The sequence below is a fragment of the Oncorhynchus tshawytscha genome, linkage group LG09, assembly GCF_018296145.1.
Source record: "Oncorhynchus tshawytscha isolate Ot180627B linkage group LG09, Otsh_v2.0, whole genome shotgun sequence".
NCBI classification, from domain to species: Eukaryota; Metazoa; Chordata; class Actinopteri; order Salmoniformes; family Salmonidae; genus Oncorhynchus; species Oncorhynchus tshawytscha.
The window spans coordinates 3,600,257-3,622,639 of NC_056437.1; the positions used below are offsets into that span (position 1 = coordinate 3,600,257).

The window sequence follows — 22,383 nt, forward strand, 5'->3', positions numbered from 1 at the left end:
TTGACCATGCTGGTCATTTATGAACATTTGAACATCTTGGCCATGTTCTGTTATAATCTCCACCCGGGACACAGCCAGAAGAGGACTGGCCACCCCACATAGCCTGGTTCCTCTCTAGGTTTCTTCCTAGGTTTTGGCCATTCTAGGGAGTTTTTTTCTACACCTGCATTGCTTGCTGTTTGGGGTTTTAGGCTGGGTTTCTGTACAGCACTTTGAGAAATCAGCTGATGAACGAAGGGCTATATAAATAAATTTGATTTGATTTGATTTATATTCATGTATACTACAGACTCATTACAGGCTTATATAATGTATATTACAGACTCATTACAGGCTTATATGCATGTATACTACAGACTCATTACAGGCTTATATAATGTATATTACAGACTCATTACAGGCTTATATGCATTTATACTACAGAATCATTACAGGCTTATATACATTTATACTACAGAATCATTACAGGCTTATATAATGTATATTACAGACTCATTACAGGCTTATATAATGTATATTACAGACTCATTACAGGCTTATATACATTTATACTACAGAATCATTACAGGCTTATATAATGTATACTACAGACTTATTACAGGCTTATATACATTTATACTACAGAATCATTACAGGCTTATATAATGTATACTACAGACTTATTACAGGCTTATATAATGTATATTACAGACTCATTACAGGCTTATATAATGTATACTACAGACTTATTACAGGCTTAATTAATACATGTATATTTTTTTATTTTTTATTATTTAAACTTCATTTAACTAGACACGTCAGTTAAGAACACATTCTTATTTACAATGGCAGCCTAGGGACAGTGGGTTAACAGCCTTGCTCAGAACTGCAGATTTTTACCTTGTCAGTTCAGGGATTCGATCGAGCAACCTTTCGACTACTGGCCCAACGCTCCAACCACTAGGCTACCTTCCACCCGAAATAAGAATACGTGGTACGGCTTTATTGTGTCTCTCTTGGGGTAAATTAGTGTGGACTGTGGGAGATTGATTAAAATGGAGAGTCTTGGATCAGTGGGATCCATTAACTTGATTAATTAATACCTGCCGTTGAACAAGATTATCCCTGTTTAACTAACTCCTAGTCTGCAGCAGACAAGTGGCTCGACTCCAATCTTTCCCTACATGATAACCCCTCCCGCTATCTCTCTGACATGGCGGGCAAAGCTTTATTCTAGCGGTATTTCTGTCCAAGCTGCGTGCGGGGAGATGGCGCGCTAGGGCGCAGATTGGTGTATTCCTGCTTGGATGCGTGTTCGTTGTTGAAAGTGACAAAGGTGTGTCTCTTTTGGAGCTGCCTGAGAGGGGAGGCCATTTTGTACAGCGAGGCAGGCAGGCAGGCGTCTGTACATGTCTGTATGTCTGTGCTCACGTCAGGAACAGGAAGCGTGCCATTGTGCGTATGAGAGAGAACATTTTCTGTGTTGTGGGGGCGAGGGTTATACCAGAGGCGCTAGTAACAACACCCAAACCTATTTCTTCACTTTGCCGAGCGTTCACTGTCCTTTCTACACTGTTTCCTCTGTGCAATGGATGGGTATGTTGTTTTTTTCTTTACACTATTTGCTGATTACACACACGCATGTAACATTGTTTTACATAACACCTCGCACCATTTCATGTAGCTTATAGTGTGGAATTATAGGCACGGAAAGAACATTTAGAGAACTGAACCCGGTAGGATAGGGGGCGCAAACAAGCCCCTCTCAGTCAACCAATTTGGGTTCTTTTAAGAGTTTAGACAGATTTAATGGTGTTATTCTATTATATTAAAGACTTCAAGTCGCTGGAAAAAAAACTATAGCATGTAGAGGAAATCCCATTTTCCGTGTTTTTATGCGCATGGGTGTTTGCTTGTTCCATTATTTGAGTTTGATTTGAGGAAGTGATAGAAAACAACACATTTTCCTTCAATTATTGGGTTGTCTAGCTTTTTATATATTTGTTATTCATGCATGATGTTTATCGATAGCGCAGCTCACAGAGGGACAGTAAAATTAACATTAAATTAAGATATGCTGCCATTTTAAGATATGTAAGGGGCGTTTCTGTCTTGTTCGCGGAAAACAACAGCATGCTCTGATATATAAAGCATCATTTAGAGAACACGTACAACTTGTTTGAAGAGATAACTCCTAAAGTAAAAGTATTATGTGATCTACTCGTAGATATACGTTGTATTATAGATGTTTAAACAACTAAACGGGAGCTATTCTATATCATTGTTTACAACTCGTGTGCGAGGAAAAGGAGCGACGACGGGGGAGGGGGGGGCTGGTTGATATCAAATCTTCCTCCGAACCATTTCCTTACAACATTTTAATACATGTTTTTAGTTAGGCTTCATACGTCCAATTATGGGTTTAGGCTACGCTATAATTCATTAACAAGTATCTGGATGTAATAAATTAGCAATAACATTATCATAGCCTATAACGCTTGAATCATATTTTCGCCTATAAGCCAACTTGCAATTGCTGACCATAACTGTGCAGTTTTGTAAGACAATTTGTAACAATTCTTTGCCAACTCCAACTTGGAATTGTCTGCCACGCTGCCCTGCCATACCTTGCCTTCTCTTCCTGAAACAAAAGACGCGGCCAGCTTGACCGCTCTGCTTCTCCCTTTGTGAGCTAATGTAACAAATACAATGTAACGAAGTGGATCATCGGAGTTAAACCACTTACAGGAGTTGGGGTCCTCGTGTAGGAGGATATGGATATTGTATTAAATGTAACCGATGATTCCAATGTTCAGTGAGCTGTGTGTGGTGTGTTCTGTGAACTTCCCCAAAGTTGGATTGTACATCACACATCTCTCTACGGAAACTATCGGTGATAAGGCAGGCTATTCTTTATTTATTTTTTCCCATTTTTTTATTTATTCCCACCTTTATTTAACCAGGTAGGCCAGTTGAGAACAAGTTCTCATTTACAACTGCGACCTGGCCAAGATAAAGCAAAGCAGTGTGACACAGACAACAACACAGAGTTACACATGGAGTAAAACAAACATACAGTCAATAATACAGTAGAAAAGTCTATATACAGTGTGTGCTAATGGAGTAAGGAGGTAAGGCAATAAATAGGCCAGAGTAGCGAAGTAATTACAATTTAGCAATTAAACACTGGAATGATATATGTGCAGATGATGATGTGCAAGTAGAGATACTGGTGTGAAAAATAGCAAAAAAGCAAATAAAAACAATTTGGGGATGAGGTAGGAAGTTGGTTGGATGGGCTATTTGGGGATGAGGTAGGAAGTTGGTTGGATGGGCTATTTGGGGATGAGGTAGGAAGTTGGTTGGATGGGCTATTTGGGGATGAGGTAGGAAGTTGGTTGGATGGGCTATTTGGGGATGAGGTAGGAAGTTGGTTGGATGGGCTATTTGGGGATGAGGTAGGAAGTTGGTTGGATGGGCTATTTGGGGATGAGGTAGGAAGTTGGTTGGATGGGCTATTTGGGGATGAGGTAGGAAGTTGGTTGGATGGGCTATTTGGGGATGAGGTAGGAAGTTGGTTGGATGGGCTACTTGGGGATGAGGTAGGAAGTTGGTTGGATGGGCTATTTGGGGATGAGGTAGGAAGTTGGTTGGATGGGCTATTTGGGGATGAGGTAGGAAGTTGGTTGGATGGGCTATTTGGGGATGAGGTAGGAAGTTGGTTGGATGGGCTATTTGGGGATGAGGTAGGAAGTTGGTTGGATGGGCTATTTGCAGCGATCGGTAAGCTGCTCTGACAGCTGATGCTTAAAGTTAGTGAGGGAGATAAGTTTCCAACTTCAGTCATTTTTGCAATTCGTTCTAGTCATTGGCAGCAGAGAACTGGAAGGAAAGGGGGTGTTGGCTTTGGGGATGACCAGTGAGATATACCTGCTGGAGCACATGCTACGGGTGGGTGTTGTTATCGTGACCAGTGAACTGAGATAAGGCAGGGATTTACCTAGCAAAGACTTATAGATGACCTGGAGTCAGTGGGTCTGGCGACGAATATGTAGCAAGGGCCAGCCAACGAGAGCATACAGGTCGAAGTGGTGGGTGGTATATGGGGCTTTGGTGATAAAACGGATGGCACTGTGATAGACTACATCCAGTTTGCTTAGTAGAGTGTTGGAGGCTATTTTGTAAATGACATCGCCAAAGTCAAGGATCGGTAGGATAGTCAGTTTTACGAGGGTATGTTTTGCAGCGTGATGTGAAGGAGGCTTTGTTGCGAAATAGGAAGCCGATTCTAGATTTAAGTTTGGATCAGAGATGCTTATTAATATGAGTCTGGAAGGAGAGTTTACAGTCTAGCCAGACCCCTAGGTATTTGTAATTGTCCACATATTCTAAGCATCTGTCAGTGATAAGGCAGGCTATTTTATAGGCCTATACTGAAAAGTGTGAGTAGGCTAGTTGGTTTGCCACGTCATCCCCCTTCTTGATGTGAACCAAAACACAACAGTCCATTTATTGTAGAATGTGTCATCATAGCACAGTGATAATGTGTATGTAATCTTAATTCTTGAGTTCAGAAATAAATTGATCTTGATAACGTTAGTCATATTGTGTTTGCTGAACACACTGGTGCCAGGTGTTAAACCCAACAAATCTGCTGTTGTTCATTTCCCTTTGGTCCTGTCTTGTTGGTTAAACCTGATAACTTTGGTCCTGTCTTGTTGATTAAACCTGATAACTTTGGTCCTGTCTTGTTGATTAAACCTGATAACTTTGGTCCTGTCTTGTTGATTAAACCTGATAACTTTGGTCCTGTCTTGTTGATTAAACCTGATAACTTTGGTCCTGTCTTGTTGATTAAACCTGATAACTTTGGTCCTGTCTTGTTGATTAAACCTGATAACTTTGGTCCTGTCTTGTTGATTAAACCTGATAACTTTGGTCCTGTCTTGTTGATTAAACCTGATAACTTTGGTCCGGTCTTGTTGGTTAAACCTGATAACTTTGGTCCTGTCTTGTTGATTAAACCTGATAACTTTGGTCCTGTCTTGTTGATTAAACCTGATAACTTTGGTCCGGTCTTGTTGGTTAAACCTGATAACTTTGGTCCGGTTTTGTTGGTTAAACCTGATAACTTTGACCCTGTCTTGCCTATTAAACCTGATAACCCACACAGGGATTGTTCTTTGTTTTAGTCAGTCTCAGATATAAATGTCTACTCTGTTTTTGTTTTTTACACAAGGTATAGTACATCAACTCAAATCACATTTTATTGTTCACATGCACCGAATACAACAGGTTTAGACTTCACAGGGAAATGCTTACTTACGAGCCCATTCCCAACCATGCAGAGTTAAAAAGTAAAAGCATTTGCAAATAAAAAATATAAAATAGTTACCTGATAAATAGCAATAAAAAGGCTATATACAAGGAGTACCGGTACAGAGTCAATGTGCAAGGGTACGAGGTAGTTGAGGTATTTGAGGTCATGTGTACATGTAGGTATGGGTAGAAGTGACTAGGCGTCAGGATAGATAATAAACAGCAGCAACGTGGCTGGAGAGTGTGAAAAACTGTCTATGTGTGAGTGGCATCACTATCCGTGTGTTTTGTGTGTGTGTGTTGTATGTGTGTGTGTGTGTGAGCATATGTGTGTGTGTGAGCAGATGTAGTGTGTCTGTGTGTTGCAGTGTTAGTCTAAGTTTGTGTTATTGTGTTGGTAGAGTCCAGTGTGTGTTATTGTGTTGGTAGAGTCCAGTGTGTGTTATTGTGTTGGTAGAGTCCAGTGTGTGTTGGTAGAGTCCAGTGTGTGTTATTGTGTTGGTAGAGTCCAGTGTGTGTTGGTAGAGTCCAGTGTGTGTTATTGTGTTGGTAGAGTCCAGTGTGTGTTATTGTGTTGGTAGAGTCCAGTGTGTGTTATTGTGTTGGTAGAGTCCAGTGTGTTAGTGTGTTGGTAGAGTCCAGTGTGTGTTATTGTGTTGGTAGAGTCCAGTGTGTGTTATTGTGTTGGTAGAGTCCAGTGTGTGTTGGTAGAGTCCAGTGTGTGTTATTGTGTTGGTAGAGTCCAGTGTGTGTTATTGTGTTGGTAGAGTCCAGTGTGTTATTGTGTTGGTAGAGTCCAGTGTGTTAGTGTGTTGGTAGAGTCCAGTGTGTGTTATTGTGTTGGTAGAGTCCAGTGTGTGTTATTGTGTTGGTAGAGTCCAGTGTGTGTTATTGTGTTGGTAGAGTCCAGTGTGTTATTGTGTTGGTAGAGTCCAGTGTGTTTGTGTGTTGGTAGAGTCCAGTGTGTTATTGTGTTGGTAGAGTCCAGTGTGTGTTATTGTGCTGGTAGAGTCCAGTGTGTGTGTGGTAGAGTCCAGTGTGTGTTATTGTGTTGGTAGAGTCCAGTGTGTGTTATTGTGTTGGTAGAGTCCAGTGTGTGTTATTGTGTTGGTAGAGTCCAGTGTGTGTTATTGTGTTGGTAGAGTCCAGTGTGTGTTAGTGTGTGTTGTGTTGGTAGAGTCCAGTGTGTGTTATTGTGTTGGTAGAGTCCAGTGTGTGTTATTGTGTTGGTAGAGTCCAGTGTGTGTTATAGTGTTGGTAGAGTCCAGTTGGTGTGTTGGTAGAGTCCAGTGTGTGTTGGTAGAGTCCAGTGTGTGTGGTAGAGTCCAGTGTGTGTTATTGTGTTGGTAGAGTCCAGTGTGTGTATTGTGTTGGTAGAGTCCAGTGTGTGTTATTGTGTTGGTAGAGTCCAGTGTGTTTATTGTGTTGGTAGAGTCCAGTGTGTTATTGTGTTGGTAGAGTCCAGTGTGTGTTGGTAGAGTCCAGTGTGTGTTATTGTGTTGGTAGAGTCCAGTGTGTGTTATTGTGTTGGTAGAGTCCAGTGTGTGTTATTGTGTTGGTAGAGTCCAGTGTGTGTTATTGTGTTGGTAGAGTCCAGTGTGTGTTATTGTGTTGGTAGAGTCCAGTGTGTGTTATTGTGTTGGTAGAGTCCAGTGTGTGTTATTGTGTTGGTAGAGTCCAGTGTGTGTTATTGTGTTGGTAGAGTCCAGTGTGTGTTATTGTGTTGGTAGAGTCCAGTGTGTGTTGGTGAGTCCAGTGTGTGTTATTGTGTTGGTAGAGTCCAGTGTGTGTTATTGTGTTGGTAGAGTCCAGTGTGTGTTATTGTGTTGGTAGAGTCCAGTGTGTGTTATTGTGTTGGTAGAGTCCAGTGTGTGTTATTGTGTTGGTAGAGTCCAGTGTGTGTTATTGTGTTGGTAGAGTCCAGTGTGTGTGTGTTGGTAGAGTTGTGTTGGTAGAGTCCAGTGTGTGTTATTGTGTTGGTAGAGTCCAGTGTGTTATTGTGTTGGTAGAGTGTGTGTGTTGGTAGAGTCCAGTGTGTTATTGTGTTGGTAGAGTCCAGTGTGTTATTGTGTTGGTAGAGTCCAGTGTGTGTTAGAGTCCAGTGTGTTGGTAGAGTCCAGTGTGTGTTTGGTAGAGTCCAGTGTGTTGGTAGAGTCCAGTGTGTGTTATTGTGTTGGTAGAGTCCAGTGTGTGTTATTGTGTTGGTAGAGTCCAGTGTGTGTGTTGGTAGAGTCCAGTGTGTTATTGTGTTGGTAGAGTCCAGTGTGTGTTATTGTGTTGGTAGAGTCCAGTGTGTTATTGTGTTGGTAGAGTCCAGTGTGTGTATTGTGTTGGTAGAGTCCAGTGTGTGTTATTGTGTTGGTAGAGTCCAGTGTGTGTTATTGTGTTGGTAGAGTCCAGTGTGTGTTATTAGTCCAGTGTGTGTTATTGTTGGTAGAGTCCAGTGTGTGTTATTGTGTTGGTAGAGTCCAGTGTGTGTTATTGTGTTGGTAGAGTCCAGTGTGTGTGTGTTGGTAGAGTCCAGTGTGTGTTATTGTGTTGGTAGAGTCCAGTGTGTGTTGTGTTGGTAGAGTCCAGTGTGTGTTGTTGGTAGAGTTGTGTTGGTAGAGTCCAGTGTGTGTGTTGGTAGAGTGTGTGTTATTGTTGGTAGAGTCCAGTGTGTGTTGTTGGTAGAGTCCAGTGTGTGTGTTGGTAGAGTCCAGTGTGTGTGTTGGTAGAGTCCAGTGTGTTCCAGTGTGTGTTGGTAGAGTCCAGTGTGTGTTATTGTGTTGGTAGAGTCCAGTGTGTGTGTGTTGGTAGAGTCCAGTGTGTGTTATGTGTGTTGGTAGAGTCCAGTGTGTGTTATTGTTGGTAGAGTCCAGTGTGTGTTGTGTTGGTAGAGTCCAGTGTGTGTTGTTGGTAGAGTCCAGTGTGTGTTATTGTGTTGGTAGAGTCCAGTGTGTGTTATTGTGTTGGTAGAGTCCAGTGTGTGTTATTGTGTTGGTAGAGTCCAGTGTGTTTATTGTGTTGGTAGAGTCCAGTGTGTTTATTGTGTTGGTAGAGTCCAGTGTGTTATTGTGTTGGTAGAGTCCAGTGTGTGTTGTGTGTTATTGTGTTGGTAGAGTCCAGTGTGTGTTATTGTGTTGGTAGAGTCCAGTGTGTGTTATTGTGTTTGGTAGAGTCCAGTGTGTGTTATTGTGTTGGTAGAGTCCAGTGTGTGTTATTGTGTTGGTAGAGTCCAGTGTGTGTTATTGTGTTGGTAGAGTCCAGTGTGTGTTATTGTGTTGGTAGAGTCCAGTGTGTGTTATTGTGTTGGTAGAGTCCAGTGTGTGTTGGTAGAGTCCAGTGTGTTATTGTGTTGGTAGAGTCCAGTGTGTGTGTTGGTAGAGTCCAGTGTGTTTATTGTGTTGGTAGAGTCCAGTGTGTGTTATTGTGTTGGTAGAGTCCAGTGTGTGTTAGAGTCCAGTGTGTTGTGTTGGTAGAGTCCAGTGTGTGTTGTGTTGGTAGAGTCCAGTGTGTGTTATTGTGTTGGTAGAGTCCAGTGTGTGTTATTGTGTTGGTAGAGTCCAGTGTGTTATTGTGTTGGTAGAGTCCAGTGTGTAGTGTTGGTAGAGTCCAGTGTGTTATTGTGTTGGTAGAGTCCAGTGTGTGTTATTGTGTTGGTAGAGTCCAGTGTGTGTTTGGTAGAGTCCAGTGTGTTATTGTGTTGGTAGAGTCCAGTGTGTGTTATTGTGTTGGTAGAGTCCAGTGTGTGTGTTGGTAGAGTCCAGTGTGTTATTGTGTTGGTAGAGTCCAGTGTGTGTTATTGTGTTGGTAGAGTCCAGTGTGTGTTATTGTGTTGGTAGAGTCCAGTGTGTGTTAGAGTCCAGTGTGTTTATTGTGTTGGTAGAGTCCAGTGTGTGTTATTGTGTTGGTAGAGTCCAGTGTGTTATTGTGTTGTGTGTTAGTGTGTTGGTAGAGTCCAGTGTGTGTTATTGTGTTGGTAGAGTCCAGTGTGTGTATTGTGTTGGTAGAGTCCAGTGTGTGTTGTTGTGTCCAGTGGTGTTATTGTGTTGGTAGAGTCCAGTGTGTTTATTGTGTTGGTAGAGTCCAGTGTGTTATTGTGTTGGTAGAGTCCAGTGTGTGTTGGTAGAGTCCAGTGTGTTATTGTGTTGGTAGAGTCCAGTGTGTGTTATTGTGTTGGTAGAGTCCAGTGTGTGTTGGTAGAGTCCAGTGTGTGTTGGTAGAGTCCAGTGTGTGTTAGTGTGTTGGTAGAGTCCAGTGTGTGTTGGTAGAGTCCAGTGTGTGTTATTGTGTTGGTAGAGTCCAGTGTGTGTTGGTAGAGTGTGTTGGTAGAGTCCAGTGTGTGTGTAGAGTCCAGTGTGTGTTGGTAGAGTCCAGTGTGTGTTGGTAGAGTCCAGTGTGTTGGTAGAGTCCAGTGTGTGTTATTGTGTTGGTAGAGTCCAGTGTGTTATTGTGTTGGTAGAGTCCAGTGTGTGTTATTGTGTTGGTAGAGTCCAGTGTGTGTATTGTGTTGGTAGAGTCCAGTGTGTGTTATTGTGTTGGTAGAGTCCAGTGTGTTATTGTGTTGGTAGAGTCCAGTGTGTTATTGTGTTGGTAGAGTCCAGTGTGTTATTAGAGTCCAGTGTGTTGGTAGAGTCCAGTGTGTGTTATTGTGTTGGTAGAGTCCAGTGTGTGTTATTGTGTTGGTAGAGTCCAGTGTGTGTTATTGTGTTGGTAGAGTCCAGTGTGTGTTATTGTGTTGGTAGAGTCCAGTGTGTGTTATTGTGTTGGTAGAGTCCAGTGTGTGTTATTGTGTTGGTAGAGTCCAGTGTGTTAGTTGTGTTGGTAGAGTCCAGTGTGTGTTATTGTGTTGGTAGAGTCCAGTGTGTGTTATTGTGTTGGTAGAGTCCAGTGTGTGTTATTGTGTTGGTAGAGTCCAGTGTGTGTTATTGTGTTGGTAGAGTCCAGTGTGTGTTAGTGTTGGTAGAGTCCAGTGTGTGTTATTGTGTTGGTAGAGTCCAGTGTGTGTTATTGTGTTGGTAGAGTCCAGTGTGTGTGTTGGTAGAGTCCAGTGTGTTATTGTGTTGGTAGAGTCCAGTGTGTGTTATTGTGTTGGTAGAGTCCAGTGTGTGTTATTGTGTGGTAGAGTCCAGTGGTAGTGTTGGTAGTCCAGTGTGTGTTTGGTAGAGTCCAGTGTGTGTTATTGTGTTGGTAGAGTCCAGTGTGTGTTATTGTGTTGGTAGAGTCCAGTGTTAGTGTGTTGGTAGAGTCCAGTGTGTGTTATTGTGTTGGTAGAGTCCAGTGTGTGTTATTGTGTTGGTAGAGTCCAGTGTGTTATTGTGTTGGTAGAGTCCAGTGTGTTATTGTGTTGGTAGAGTCCAGTGTGTGTAGGTGTGTTGGTAGAGTCCAGTGTGTGTGTTGGTAGAGTCCAGTGTGTTATTGTGTTGGTAGAGTCCAGTGTGTGTTATTGTGTTGGTAGAGTCCAGTGTGTTATTGTGTTGGTAGAGTCCAGTGTGTTATTGTGTTGGTAGAGTCCAGTGTGTGTTGGTAGAGTGTGTGTGTGTTGGTAGAGTCCAGTGTGTGTTTGGTAGAGTCCAGTGTGTTGGTAGAGTCCAGTGTGTGTTATTGTGTTGGTAGAGTCCAGTGTGTGTTATTGTGTTGGTAGAGTCCAGTGTGTGTGTGGTAGAGTCCAGTGTGTTATTGTGTTGGTAGAGTCCAGTGTGTGTTATTGTGTTGGTAGAGTCCAGTGTGTTATTGTGTTGGTAGAGTCCAGTGTGTTATTGTGTTGGTAGAGTCCAGTGTGTGTTATTGTGTTGGTAGAGTCCAGTGTGTGTTATTGTGTTGGTAGAGTCCAGTGTGTGTTGGTAGAGTCCAGTGTGTGTTATTGTGTTGGTAGAGTCCAGTGTGTGTTATTGTGTTGGTAGAGTCCAGTGTGTTATTGTGTTGGTAGAGTCCAGTGTGTTATTGTGTTGGTAGAGTCCAGTGTGTGTTATTGTGTTGGTAGAGTCCAGTGTGTTATTGTGTTGGTAGAGTCCAGTGTGTTAGTGTGTTGGTAGAGTCCAGTGTGTGTTGGTGTTGGTAGTCCAGTGTGTTATTGTGTTGGTAGAGTCCAGTGTGTTATTGTGTTGGTAGAGTCCAGTGTGTGTTGGTAGAGTCCAGTGTGTTATTGTGTTGGTAGAGTCCAGTGTGTGTGTTGGTAGAGTCCAGTGTGTGTGGTAGAGTCCAGTGTGTGTCAGTGTGTGTTGGTAGAGTCCAGTGTGTGTTAGTGTGTTGGTAGAGTCCAGTGTGTGTTGGTAGAGTCCAGTGTGTGTTAGTGTGTTGGTAGAGTCCAGTGTGTGTTGGTAGAGTCCAGTGTGTTGGTAGAGTCCAGTGTGTCCAGTGTCCAGTGTTATTGTGTTGGTAGAGTCCAGTGTGTGTTATGTGTGTTGGTAGAGTCCAGTGTGTGTTGTGTTGGTAGAGTCCAGTGTGTTATTGTGTTGGTAGAGTCCAGTGTGTGTTATTGTGTTGGTAGAGTCCAGTGTGTTAGTGTGTTGGTAGAGTCCAGTGTGTGTTATTGTGTTGGTAGAGTCCAGTGTGTGTTATTGTGTTGGTAGAGTCCAGTGTGTTATTGTGGTAGAGTCCAGTGTGTGTTAGAGTCCAGTGTGTTGGTAGAGTCCAGTGTGTGTTATTGTGTTGGTAGAGTCCAGTGTGTGTTATTGTGTTGGTAGAGTCCAGTGTGTGTTATTGTGTTGGTAGAGTCCAGTGTGTGTTATGTGTTGGTAGAGTCCAGTGTGTGTTATTGTGTTGGTAGAGTCCAGTGTGTTATTGTTTGGTAGTCCAGTGTGTGTTATTGTGTTGGTAGAGTCCAGTGTGTGTTATTGTGTTGGTAGAGTCCAGTGTGTGTTATTGTGTTGGTAGAGTCCAGTGTGTTTATTGTGTTGGTAGAGTCCAGTGTGTGTTATTGTGTTGGTAGAGTCCAGTGTGTGTTATTGTGTTGGTAGAGTCCAGTGTGTGTTATTGTGTTGGTAGAGTCCAGTGTGTGTTATTGTGTTGGTAGAGTCCAGTGTGTGTTGTGTTGGTAGAGTCCAGTGTGTGTTCCAGTGTGTTGGTAGAGTCCAGTGTGTGTTATTGTGTTGGTAGAGTCCAGTGTGTGTGTTGGTAGAGTCCAGTGTGTTATTGTGTTGGTAGAGTCCAGTGTGTTATTGTGTTGGTAGAGTCCAGTTATTGTGTTGGTAGAGTCCAGTGTGTTAGTGTGTTGGTAGAGTCCAGTGTGTGTTATTGTGTTGGTAGAGTCCAGTGTGTTATTGTGTTGGTAGAGTCCAGTGTGTTGGTGTTGGTAGAGTCCAGTGTGTGTTAGAGTTGTGTTGGTGTTGGTAGAGTCCAGTGTGTGTTATTGTGTTGGTAGAGTCCAGTGTGTGTTATTGTGTTGGTAGAGTCCAGTGTGTGTTATTGTGTTGGTAGAGTCCAGTGTGTTTATTGTGTTGGTAGAGTCCAGTGTGTTGTGTTGGTAGAGTCCAGTGTGTTTATTGTGTTGGTAGAGTCCAGTGTGTGTTATTGTGTTGGTAGAGTCCAGTGTGTGTTATTGTGTTGGTAGAGTCCAGTGTGTGTTATTGTGTTGGTAGAGTCCAGTGTGTGTTATTGTGTTGGTAGAGTCCAGTGTGTGTTATTGTGTTGGTAGAGTCCAGTGTGTGTTATTGTGTTGGTAGAGTCCAGTGTGTGTTATTGTGTTGGTAGAGTCCAGTGTGTTATTGTGTTGGTAGAGTCCAGTGTGTTATTGTGTTGGTAGAGTCCAGTGTGTTAGTGTGTTGGTAGAGTCCAGTGTGTGGTTCCAGTGTGTTGGTAGAGTCCAGTGTGTGTTATTGTGTTGGTAGAGTCCAGTGTGTTATTGTGTTGGTAGAGTCCAGTGTGTGTTATTGTGTTGGTAGAGTCCAGTGTGTGTTATTGTGTTGGTAGAGTCCAGTGTGTTATTGTGTTGGTAGAGTCCAGTGTGTTATTGTGTTGGTAGAGTCCAGTGTGTTTAGTGTGTTGGTAGAGTCCAGTGTGTGTTGGTAGAGTCCAGTGTGTTTATTGTGTTGGTAGAGTCCAGTGTGTTATTGTGTTGGTAGAGTCCAGTGTGTTAGTGTGTTGGTAGAGTCCAGTGTGTGTTGGTAGAGTCCAGTGTGTTATTGTGTTGGTAGAGTCCAGTGTGTTATTGTGTTGGTAGAGTCCAGTGTGTGTTGGTTGGTAGAGTCCAGTGTGTGTGTTGGTAGAGTCCAGTGTGTTATTGTGTTGGTAGAGTCCAGTGTGTGTTGGTAGAGTCCAGTGTGTTGTGTTGGTAGAGTCCAGTGTGTTATTGGTAGAGTCCAGTGTGTGTTGTGTTGGTAGAGTCCAGTGTGTGTTATTGTGTTGGTAGAGTCCAGTGTGTGTTATTGTGTTGGTAGAGTCCAGTGTGTGTATTGTGTTGGTAGAGTCCAGTGTGTGGTTGGTAGAGTCCAGTGTGTGTTATTGTGTTGGTAGAGTCCAGTGTGTGTTAGAGTCCAGTGTGTTGGTAGAGTCCAGTGTGTGTTATTGTGTTGGTAGAGTCCAGTGTGTGTTATTGTGTTGGTAGAGTCCAGTGTGTTTATTGTGTTGGTAGAGTCCAGTGTGTGTTATTGTGTTGGTAGAGTCCAGTGTGTGTTATTGTGTTGGTAGAGTCCAGTGTGTGTTATTGTGTTGGTAGAGTCCAGTGTGTGTATTGTGTTGGTAGAGTCCAGTGTGTTATTGTGTTGGTAGAGTCCAGTGTGTGTTAGTGTGTTGGTAGAGTCCAGTGTGTGTTATTGTGTTGGTAGAGTCCAGTGTGTTATTGTGTTGGTAGAGTCCAGTGTGTTAGTGTGTTGGTAGAGTCCAGTGTGTGTTGGTAGAGTCCAGTGTGTTATTGTGTTGGTAGAGTCCAGTGTGTTATTGTGTTGGTAGAGTCCAGTGTGTGTTATTGTGTTGGTAGAGTCCAGTGTGTGTGTTGGTAGAGTCCAGTGTGTTATTGTTGTGTTGGTAGAGTCCAGTGTGTGTTGGTAGAGTCCAGTGTGTGTTATTGTGTTGGTAGAGTCCAGTGTGTGTTATTGTGTTGGTAGAGTCCAGTGTGTTGGTAGAGTCCAGTGTGTGTTATTGTGTTGGTAGAGTCCAGTGTGTGTTATTGTGTTGGTAGAGTCCAGTGTGTGTTGTGTTATTGTGTTGGTAGAGTCCAGTGTGTGTTATTGTGTTGGTAGAGTCCAGTGTGTGTTATTGTGTTGGTAGAGTCCAGTGTGTTATTGTGTTGGTAGAGTCCAGTGTGTGTTATTGTGTTGGTAGAGTCCAGTGTGTGTTATTGTGTTGGTAGAGTCCAGTGTGTGTTGGTAGAGTCCAGTGTGTGTTATTGTGTTGGTAGAGTCCAGTGTGTGTTATTGTGTTGGTAGAGTCCAGTGTGTGTTATTGTGTTGGTAGAGTCCAGTGTGTTATTGTGTTGGTAGAGTCCAGTGTGTGTTATTGTGTTGGTAGAGTCCAGTGTGTGTTATTGTGTTGGTAGAGTCCAGTGTGTTATTGTGTTGGTAGAGTCCAGTGTGTTAGTGTTGTCCAGTGTGTGTTGGTAGAGTCCAGTGTGTTATTGTGTTGGTAGAGTCCAGTGTGTTATTGTGTTGGTAGAGTCCAGTGTGTGTTGGTTGGTAGAGTCCAGTGTGTTATTGTGTTGGTAGAGTCCAGTGTGTTATTGTGTTGGTAGAGTCCAGTGTGTGTTGGTAGAGTCCAGTGTGTGTGGTAGAGTCCAGTGTGTGTGTTGGTAGAGTCCAGTGTGTTTGGTAGAGTCCAGTGTGTGTTATTGTGTTGGTAGAGTCCAGTGTGTTATTGTGTTGGTAGAGTCCAGTGTGTTATTGTGTTGGTAGAGTCCAGTGTGTGTGTTGGTAGAGTCCAGTGTGTGTTATTGTGTTGGTAGAGTCCAGTGTGTTATTGTGTTGGTAGAGTCCAGTGTGTTATTGTGTTGGTAGAGTCCAGTGTGTGTTATTGTGTTGGTAGAGTCCAGTGTGTGTTATTGTGTTGGTAGAGTCCAGTGTGTGTTGGTAGTCCAGTGTGTGTTATTGTGTTGGTAGAGTCCAGTGTGTGTTATTGTGTTGGTAGAGTCCAGTGTGTTATTGTGTTGGTAGAGTCCAGTGTGTTAGTGTGTTGGTAGAGTCCAGTGTGTGTTATTGTGTTGGTAGAGTCCAGTGTGTTATTGTGTTGGTAGAGTCCAGTGTGTTAGTGTGTGTTGGTAGAGTCCAGTGTGTGTGTTGGTAGAGTCCAGTGTGTTGTGTTGGTAGAGTCCAGTGTGTGTGTTGGTAGAGTCCAGTGTGTGTGTAGAGTCCAGTGTGTGTTTGGTAGAGTCCAGTGTGTGTTGGTAGAGTCCAGTGTGTGTTGGTTGAGTCCAGTGTTGTTAGTGTGTTGGTAGAGTCCAGTGTGTGTTGGTAGAGTCCAGTGTGTTAGTGTGTTGGTGGAGTTGTGTGTTGGTAGAGTCCAGTGTGTATTGTGAGTGTGTGTATTGTGTAGAGTCCAGTGTGTGTTGGTAGAGTCCAGTGTGTGTTCCAGTGTGTATTGGTGAGTCCAGTGTGTCCCAGTGTGTGTTAGTGTTGGTAGAGTCCAGTGTGTTATTGTGTTGGTAGAGTCCAGTGTGTGTTATTGTGTTGGTAGAGTCCAGTGTGTTATTGTGTTGGTAGAGTCCAGTGTGTGTTATTGTGTTGGTAGAGTCCAGTGTGTTATTGTGTTGGTAGAGTCCAGTGTGTTAGTGTGTTGGTAGAGTCCAGTGTGTTTAGTGTTGTGTGTGTGTGTAGAGTCCAGTGTGTTTATTGTGTTGGTAGAGTCCAGTGTGTGTTATTGTGTTGGTAGAGTCCAGTGTGTGTTATTGTGTTGGTAGAGTCCAGTGTGTGTTATTGTGTTGGTAGAGTCCAGTGTGTTATTTTGTTGGTAGAGTCCAGTGTGTGTTAGTGTGTTGGTAGAGTCCAGTGTGTGTTAGTGTGTTGGTAGAGTCCAGTGTGTGTTGGTGTGTTGGTAGAGTCCAGTGTGTTATTGTGTTGGTAGAGTCCAGTGTGTGTTATTGTGTTGGTAGAGTCCAGTGTGTGTTATTGTGTTGGTAGAGTCCAGTGTGTGTTATTGTGTTGGTAGGGTCCAGTGTGTTATTGTGTTGGTAGAGTCCAGTGTGTGTTATTGTGTTGGTAGAGTCCAGTGTGTTATTGTGTTGGTAGAGTCCAGTGTGTTATTGTGTTGGTAGAGTCCAGTGTGTGTTAGTGTGTTGGTAGAGTCCAGTGTGTGTTGGTAGAGTCCAGTGTGTGTTGGTAGAGTCCAGTGTGTGTTATTGTGTTGGTAGAGTCCAGTGTGTGTTATTGTGTTGGTAGAGTCCAGTGTGTGTTATTGTGTTGGTAGAGTCCAGTGTGTTAGTGTGTTGGTAGAGTCCAGTGTGTGTTATGTGTTGGTAGAGTCCAGTGTGTGTTATTGTGTTGGTAGAGTCCAGTGTGTTATTGTGTTGTGTTGAGAGTCCAGTGTGTTAGTTGTTGGTAGAGTCCAGTGTGTGTTGGTAGAGTCCAGTGTGTTATTGTGTTGGTAGAGTCCAGTCGTGTGTTGGTAGAGTCCAGTGTGTTATTGTGTTGGTAGAGTCCAGTGTGTTATTGTGTTGGTAGAGTCCAGTGTGTGTTGGTAGAGTCCAGTGTGTTGGTAGAGTCCAGTGTGTTATTGTGTTGGTAGAGTCCAGTGTGTTATTGTGTTGGTAGAGTCCAGTGTGTGTTGGTGTTATTGTGTTGGTAGAGTCCAGTGTGTGTTATTGTGTTGGTAGAGTCCAGTGTGTGTTATTGTGTTGGTAGAGTCCAGTGTGTGTTATTGTGTTGGTAGAGTCCAGTGTGTGTTATTGTGTTGGTAGAGTCCAGTGTGTGTTAGTGTGTTGGTAGAGTCCAGTGTGTGTTGGTAGAGTCCAGTGTGTGTTGGTAGAGTCCAGTGTGTGTTATTGTGAGTCCAGTGGTAGAGTCCAGTGTGTGTTGGTATGTTGGTAGAGTCCAGTGTGTGTTAGTGTGTTGGTAGAGTCCAGTGTGTGTTGGTAGAGTCCAGTGTGTGTGGTAGAGTCCAGTGTGTTTAGAGTCCAGTGTGTGTTGGTAGAGTCCAGTGTGTGTTATTGTGTTGGTAGAGTCCAGTGTGTTATTGTGTTGGTAGAGTCCAGTGTGTTATTGTGTTGGTAGAGTCCAGTGTGTGTTATTGTGTTGGTAGAGTCCAGTGTGTTATTGTGTTGGTAGAGTCCAGTGTGTTGTGTTGGTAGAGTCCAGTGTGTGTTATTGTGTTGGTAGAGTCCAGTGTGTGTTATTGTGTTGGTAGAGTCCAGTGTGTGTTATTGTGTTGGTAGAGTCCAGTGTGTGTTATTGTGTTGGTAGAGTCCAGTGTGTGTTATTGTGTTGGTAGAGTCCAGTGTGTGTTATTGTGTTGGTAGAGTCCAGTGTGTGTAGTGTTGGTAGAGTCCAGTGTGTGTTATTGTGTTGGTAGAGTCCAGTGTGTGTTATTGTGTTGGTAGAGTCCAGTGTGTGTTATTGTGTTGGTAGAGTCCAGTGTGTGTTATTGTGTTGGTAGAGTCCAGTGTGTTAGAGAGTCCAGTGTGTGTTATGTGTTGGTAGAGTCCAGTGTGTGTTATTGTGTTGGTAGAGTCCAGTGTGTTTATTGTGTTGGTAGAGTCCAGTGTGTTATTGTGTTGGTAGAGTCCAGTGTGTTATTGTTGGTAGAGTCCAGTGTGTTATTGTGTTGGTAGAGTCCAGTGTGTGTTATTGTGTTGGTAGAGTCCAGTGTGTTTATTGTGTTGGTAGAGTCCAGTGTGTTATTGTGTTGGTAGAGTCCAGTGTGTGTTGGTAGAGTCCAGTGTGTTATTGTGTTGGTAGAGTCCAGTGTGTTATTGTGTTGGTAGAGTCCAGTGTGTGTTAGTGTGTGTTGGTAGAGTCCAGTGTGTTATTGTGTTGGTAGAGTCCAGTGTGTTATTGTGTTGGTAGAGTCCAGTGTGTGTTGGTAGAGTCCAGTGTGTGTTGGTAGAGTCCAGTGTGTTATTGTGTTGGTAGAGTCCAGTGTGTGTTGGTTATTGTGTTGGTAGAGTCCAGTGTGTGTTGTGTTGGTAGAGTCCAGTGTGTGTTATTGTGTTGGTAGAGTCCAGTGTGTGTTATTGTGTTGGTAGAGTCCAGTGTGTTATTGTGTTGGTAGAGTCCAGTGTGTGTTATTGTGTTGGTAGAGTCCAGTGTGTGTTATTGTGTTGGTAGAGTCCAGTGTGTTATTGTGTTGGTAGTGTGTGTTATTGGTAGAGTCCAGTGTGTTATTGTGTTGGTAGAGTCCAGTGTGTGTTATTGTGTTGGTAGAGTCCAGTGTGTGTTTGGTAGAGTCCAGTGTGTGTTATTGTGTTGGTAGAGTCCAGTGTGTGTTATTGTGTTGGTAGAGTCCAGTGTGTTATTGTGTTGGTAGAGTCCAGTGTGTTAGGTGTTGGTAGAGTCCAGTGTGTGTTATTGTGTTGGTAGAGTCCAGTGTGTTATTGTGTTGGTAGAGTCCAGTGTGTTAGTTGTTGGTAGAGTCCAGTGTGTGTGGTAGAGTCCAGTGTGTTTATTGTGTTGGTAGAGTCCAGTGTGTTATTGTGTTGGTAGAGTCCAGTGTGTGTTGGTAGAGTCCAGTGTGTTATGTGTTGGTAGAGTCCAGTGTGTGTTATTGTGTTGGTAGAGTCCAGTGTGTGTGTGTAGAGTCCAGTGTGTGTTGGTAGGTAGTTGGTAGAGTCCAGTGTGTGTTATTGTGTTGGTAGAGTCCAGTGTGTGTTATTGTGTTGGTAGAGTCCAGTGTGTTATTGTGTTGGTAGAGTCCAGTGTGTGTTATTGTGTTGGTAGAGTCCAGTGTGTGTTATTGTGTTGGTAGAGTCCAGTGTGTTATTGTGTTGGTAGAGTCCAGTGTGTTATTGTGTTGAGTCCAGTGTGTTATTGTGTTGGTAGAGTCCAGTGTGTGTTATTGTGTTGGTAGAGTCCAGTGTGTGTTGGTAGAGTCCAGTGTGTGTTATTGTGTTGGTAGAGTCCAGTGTGTGTTATGTGTTGGTAGAGTCCAGTGTATTGTGTTGGTAGAGTCCAGTGTGTTTATTGTGTTGGTAGAGTCCAGTGTGTTTATTGTGTTGGTAGAGTCCAGTGTGTTATTGTGTTGGTAGTGTGTGTTATTGTGTTGGTAGAGTCCAGTGTGTTGTGTTGGTAGAGTCCAGTGTGTGTTAGAGTCCAGTGTGTTGGTAGAGTCCAGTGTGTGTTATTGTGTTGGTAGAGTCCAGTGTGTGTTGGTAGAGTCCAGTGTGTTGGTGTTGGTAGAGTCCAGTGTGTGTTGGTAGAGTCCAGTGTGTTGGTAGAGTCCAGTGTGTGTTAGTGTGTGTTGGTAGAGTCCAGTGTGTGTTGTTGGTAGAGTCCAGTGTGTGGTAGAGTCCAGTGTGTGTTAGTGTGTGGTAGAGTCCAGTGTGTTATTGTGTTGGTAGAGTCCAGTGTGTGTGTTGGTAGAGTCCAGTGTGTTATGTGTTGGTAGAGTCCAGTGTGTGTTATTGTGTTGGTAGAGTCCAGTGTGTTATTGTGTTGGTAGAGTCCAGTGTGTGTTGTTGGTAGAGTCCAGTGTGTGTTGGTAGAGTCCAGTGTGTTAGTGTGTTGGTAGAGTCCAGTGTGTGTTATTGTGTTGGTAGAGTCCAGTGTGTGTTATTGTGTTGGTAGAGTCCAGTGTGTGTTATTGTGTTGGTAGAGTCCAGTGTGTGTTATTGTGTTGGTAGAGTCCAGTGTGTGTTATTGTGTTGGTAGAGTCCAGTGTGTGTTATTGTGTTGGTAGAGTCCAGTGTGTTATTGTGTTGGTAGAGTCCAGTGTGTGTTATTGTGTTGGTAGAGTCCAGTGTGTTGTGTTGGTAGAGTCCAGTGTGTGTTATTGTGTTGGTAGAGTCCAGTGTGTGTTATTGTGTTGGTAGAGTCCAGTGTGTGTTATTGTGTTGGTAGAGTCCAGTGTGTGTTATTGTGTTGGTAGAGTCCAGTGTGTGTTATTGTGTTGGTAGAGTCCAGTGTGTGTTATTGTGTTGGTAGAGTCCAGTGTGTTTATTGTGTTGGTAGAGTCCAGTGTGTAGTGTTGGTAGAGTCCAGTGTGTTAGTGTCCAGTGTGTGTTGGTAGAGTCCAGTGTGTGTTGGTAGAGTCCAGTGTGTGTTATTGTGTTGGTAGAGTCCAGTGTGTGTTATTGTGTTGGTAGAGTCCAGTGTGTGTGTTGGTAGAGTCCAGTGTGTTATGTGTTGGTAGAGTCCAGTGTGTGTTAGTGTGTTGGTAGAGTCCAGTGTGTGTTATTGTGTTGGTAGAGTCCAGTGTGTTTATTGTGTTGGTAGAGTCCAGTGTGTTAGTGTGTTGGTAGAGTCCAGTGTGTTGGTAGAGTCCAGTGTGTTATTGTGTTGGTAGAGTCCAGTGTGTGTTGGTAGAGTCCAGTGTGTTATTGTGTAGAGTCCAGTGTGTTATTGTGTTGGTAGAGTCCAGTGTGTGTTATTGTGTTGGTAGAGTCCAGTGTGTTTATTGTGTTGGTAGAGTCCAGTGTGTTATTGTGTTGGTAGAGTCCAGTGTGTGTTAGAGTCCAGTGTGTTGGTAGAGTCCAGTGTGTAGTCCAGTGTGTGTTATTGTGTTGGTAGAGTCCAGTGTGTTGTGTTGGTAGAGTCCAGTGTGTGTTATTGTGTTGGTAGAGTCCAGTGTGTGTTATTGTGTTGGTAGAGTCCAGTGTGTGTTATTGTGTTGGTAGAGTCCAGTGTGTGTTAGTGTGTGTGGTAGAGTCCAGTGTGTGTTGGTGTTGGTAGAGTCCAGTGTGTGTTGGTAGAGTCCAGTGTGTGTGGTAGAGTCCAGTGTGTTATTTATTGTGTTGGTAGAGTCCAGTGTGTGTTATTGTGTTGGTAGAGTCCCAGTGTGTGTTAGAGTGTGTGTTGTGTTGTGTTGGTAGAGTCCAGTGTGTGTTATTGTGTTGGTAGAGTCCAGTGTGTGTTATTTGGTAGAGTCCAGTGTGTTGGTAGAGTCCAGTGTGTGTTATTGTGTTGGTAGAGTCCAGTGTGTGTGTTGGTAGAGTCCAGTGTGTGTGTTGGTAGAGTCCAGTGTGTGTTGTGTTGGTAGAGTCCAGTGTGTGTATTGTGTTGGTAGAGTCCAGTGTGTGTTAGTGTGTTGGTAGAGTCCAGTGTGTCCAGTGTTTAGTGTGTTGGTAGAGTCCAGTGTGTGTTAGAGTTGTGTTGGTAGAGTCCAGTGTGTGTTATTGTGTTGGTAGAGTCCAGTGTGTGTTGGTAGAGTCCAGTGTGTTTGGTAGAGTCCAGTGTGTTGGTAGAGTCCAGTGTGTGTTATTGTGTTGGTAGAGTCCAGTGTGTTATTGTGTTGGTAGAGTCCAGTGTGTGTTATTGTGTTGGTAGAGTCCAGTGTGTTATTGTGTTGGTAGAGTCCAGTGTGTGTTATTGTGTTGGTAGAGTCCAGTGTGTTATTGTGTTGGTAGAGTCCAGTGTGTTTTTGTAGAGTCCAGTGTGTTATGTAGAGTCCAGTGTGTTGTTGTAGAGTCCAGTGTGTGTTATTGTGTTGGTAGAGTCCAGTGTGTGTTGTGTTGGTAGAGTCCAGTGTGTGTTATTGTGTTGGTAGAGTCCAGTGTGTGTTATTGTGTTGGTAGAGTCCAGTGTGTGTTATTGTGTTGGTAGAGTCCAGTGTGTGTTATTGTGTTGGTAGAGTCCAGTGTGTGTGTGTTGGTAGAGTCCAGTGTGTGTTATTGTGTTGGTAGAGTCCAGTGTGTGTTATTGTGTTGGTAGAGTCCAGTGTGTGTTATTGTGTTGGTAGAGTCCAGTGTGTGTTATTGTGTTGGTAGAGTCCAGTGTGTGTTATTGTGTTGGTAGAGTCCAGTGTGTGTTATTGTGTTGGTAGAGTCCAGTGTGTGTTATTGTGTTGGTAGAGTCCAGTGTGTTTATTGTGTTGGTAGAGTCCAGTGTGTTATTGTGTTGGTAGAGTCCAGTGTGTTATTAGTGTGTTGGTAGAGTCCAGTGTGTGTTATTGTAGAGTCCAGTGTGTGTTGGTAGAGTCCAGTGTGTGTTATTGTGTTGGTAGAGTCCAGTGTGTGTTATTGTGTTGGTAGAGTCCAGTGTGTTATTGTGTTGGTAGAGTCCAGTGTGTTATTGTGTTGGTAGAGTC

General features: G+C 43.4%; 1 protein-coding gene across 6 annotated transcripts in view; it reads left to right on the plus strand.

The window, feature by feature from the left end:
- The first annotated feature begins 963 nt into the window (after positions 1–963).
- LOC112259475 (polypyrimidine tract-binding protein 3) overlaps positions 964–22,383 on the plus strand; it is a 147,194-nt gene continuing 125,774 nt past the window's right edge. For 3 of the 6 annotated variants that reach the window (XM_042326378.1, XM_042326379.1, XM_042326381.1), the window contains exon 1: positions 966–1,575. In XM_042326378.1, coding sequence (XP_042182312.1) covers positions 1,441–1,575 — 135 coding nt within the window. In that variant the 5' untranslated portion in view covers positions 966–1,440. Of the gene's footprint in view, positions 1,576–22,383 lie in introns of all 6 variants that reach the window. The other 3 variants (XM_042326380.1, XM_042326382.1, XM_042326384.1) reach the window with 3 other exon arrangements.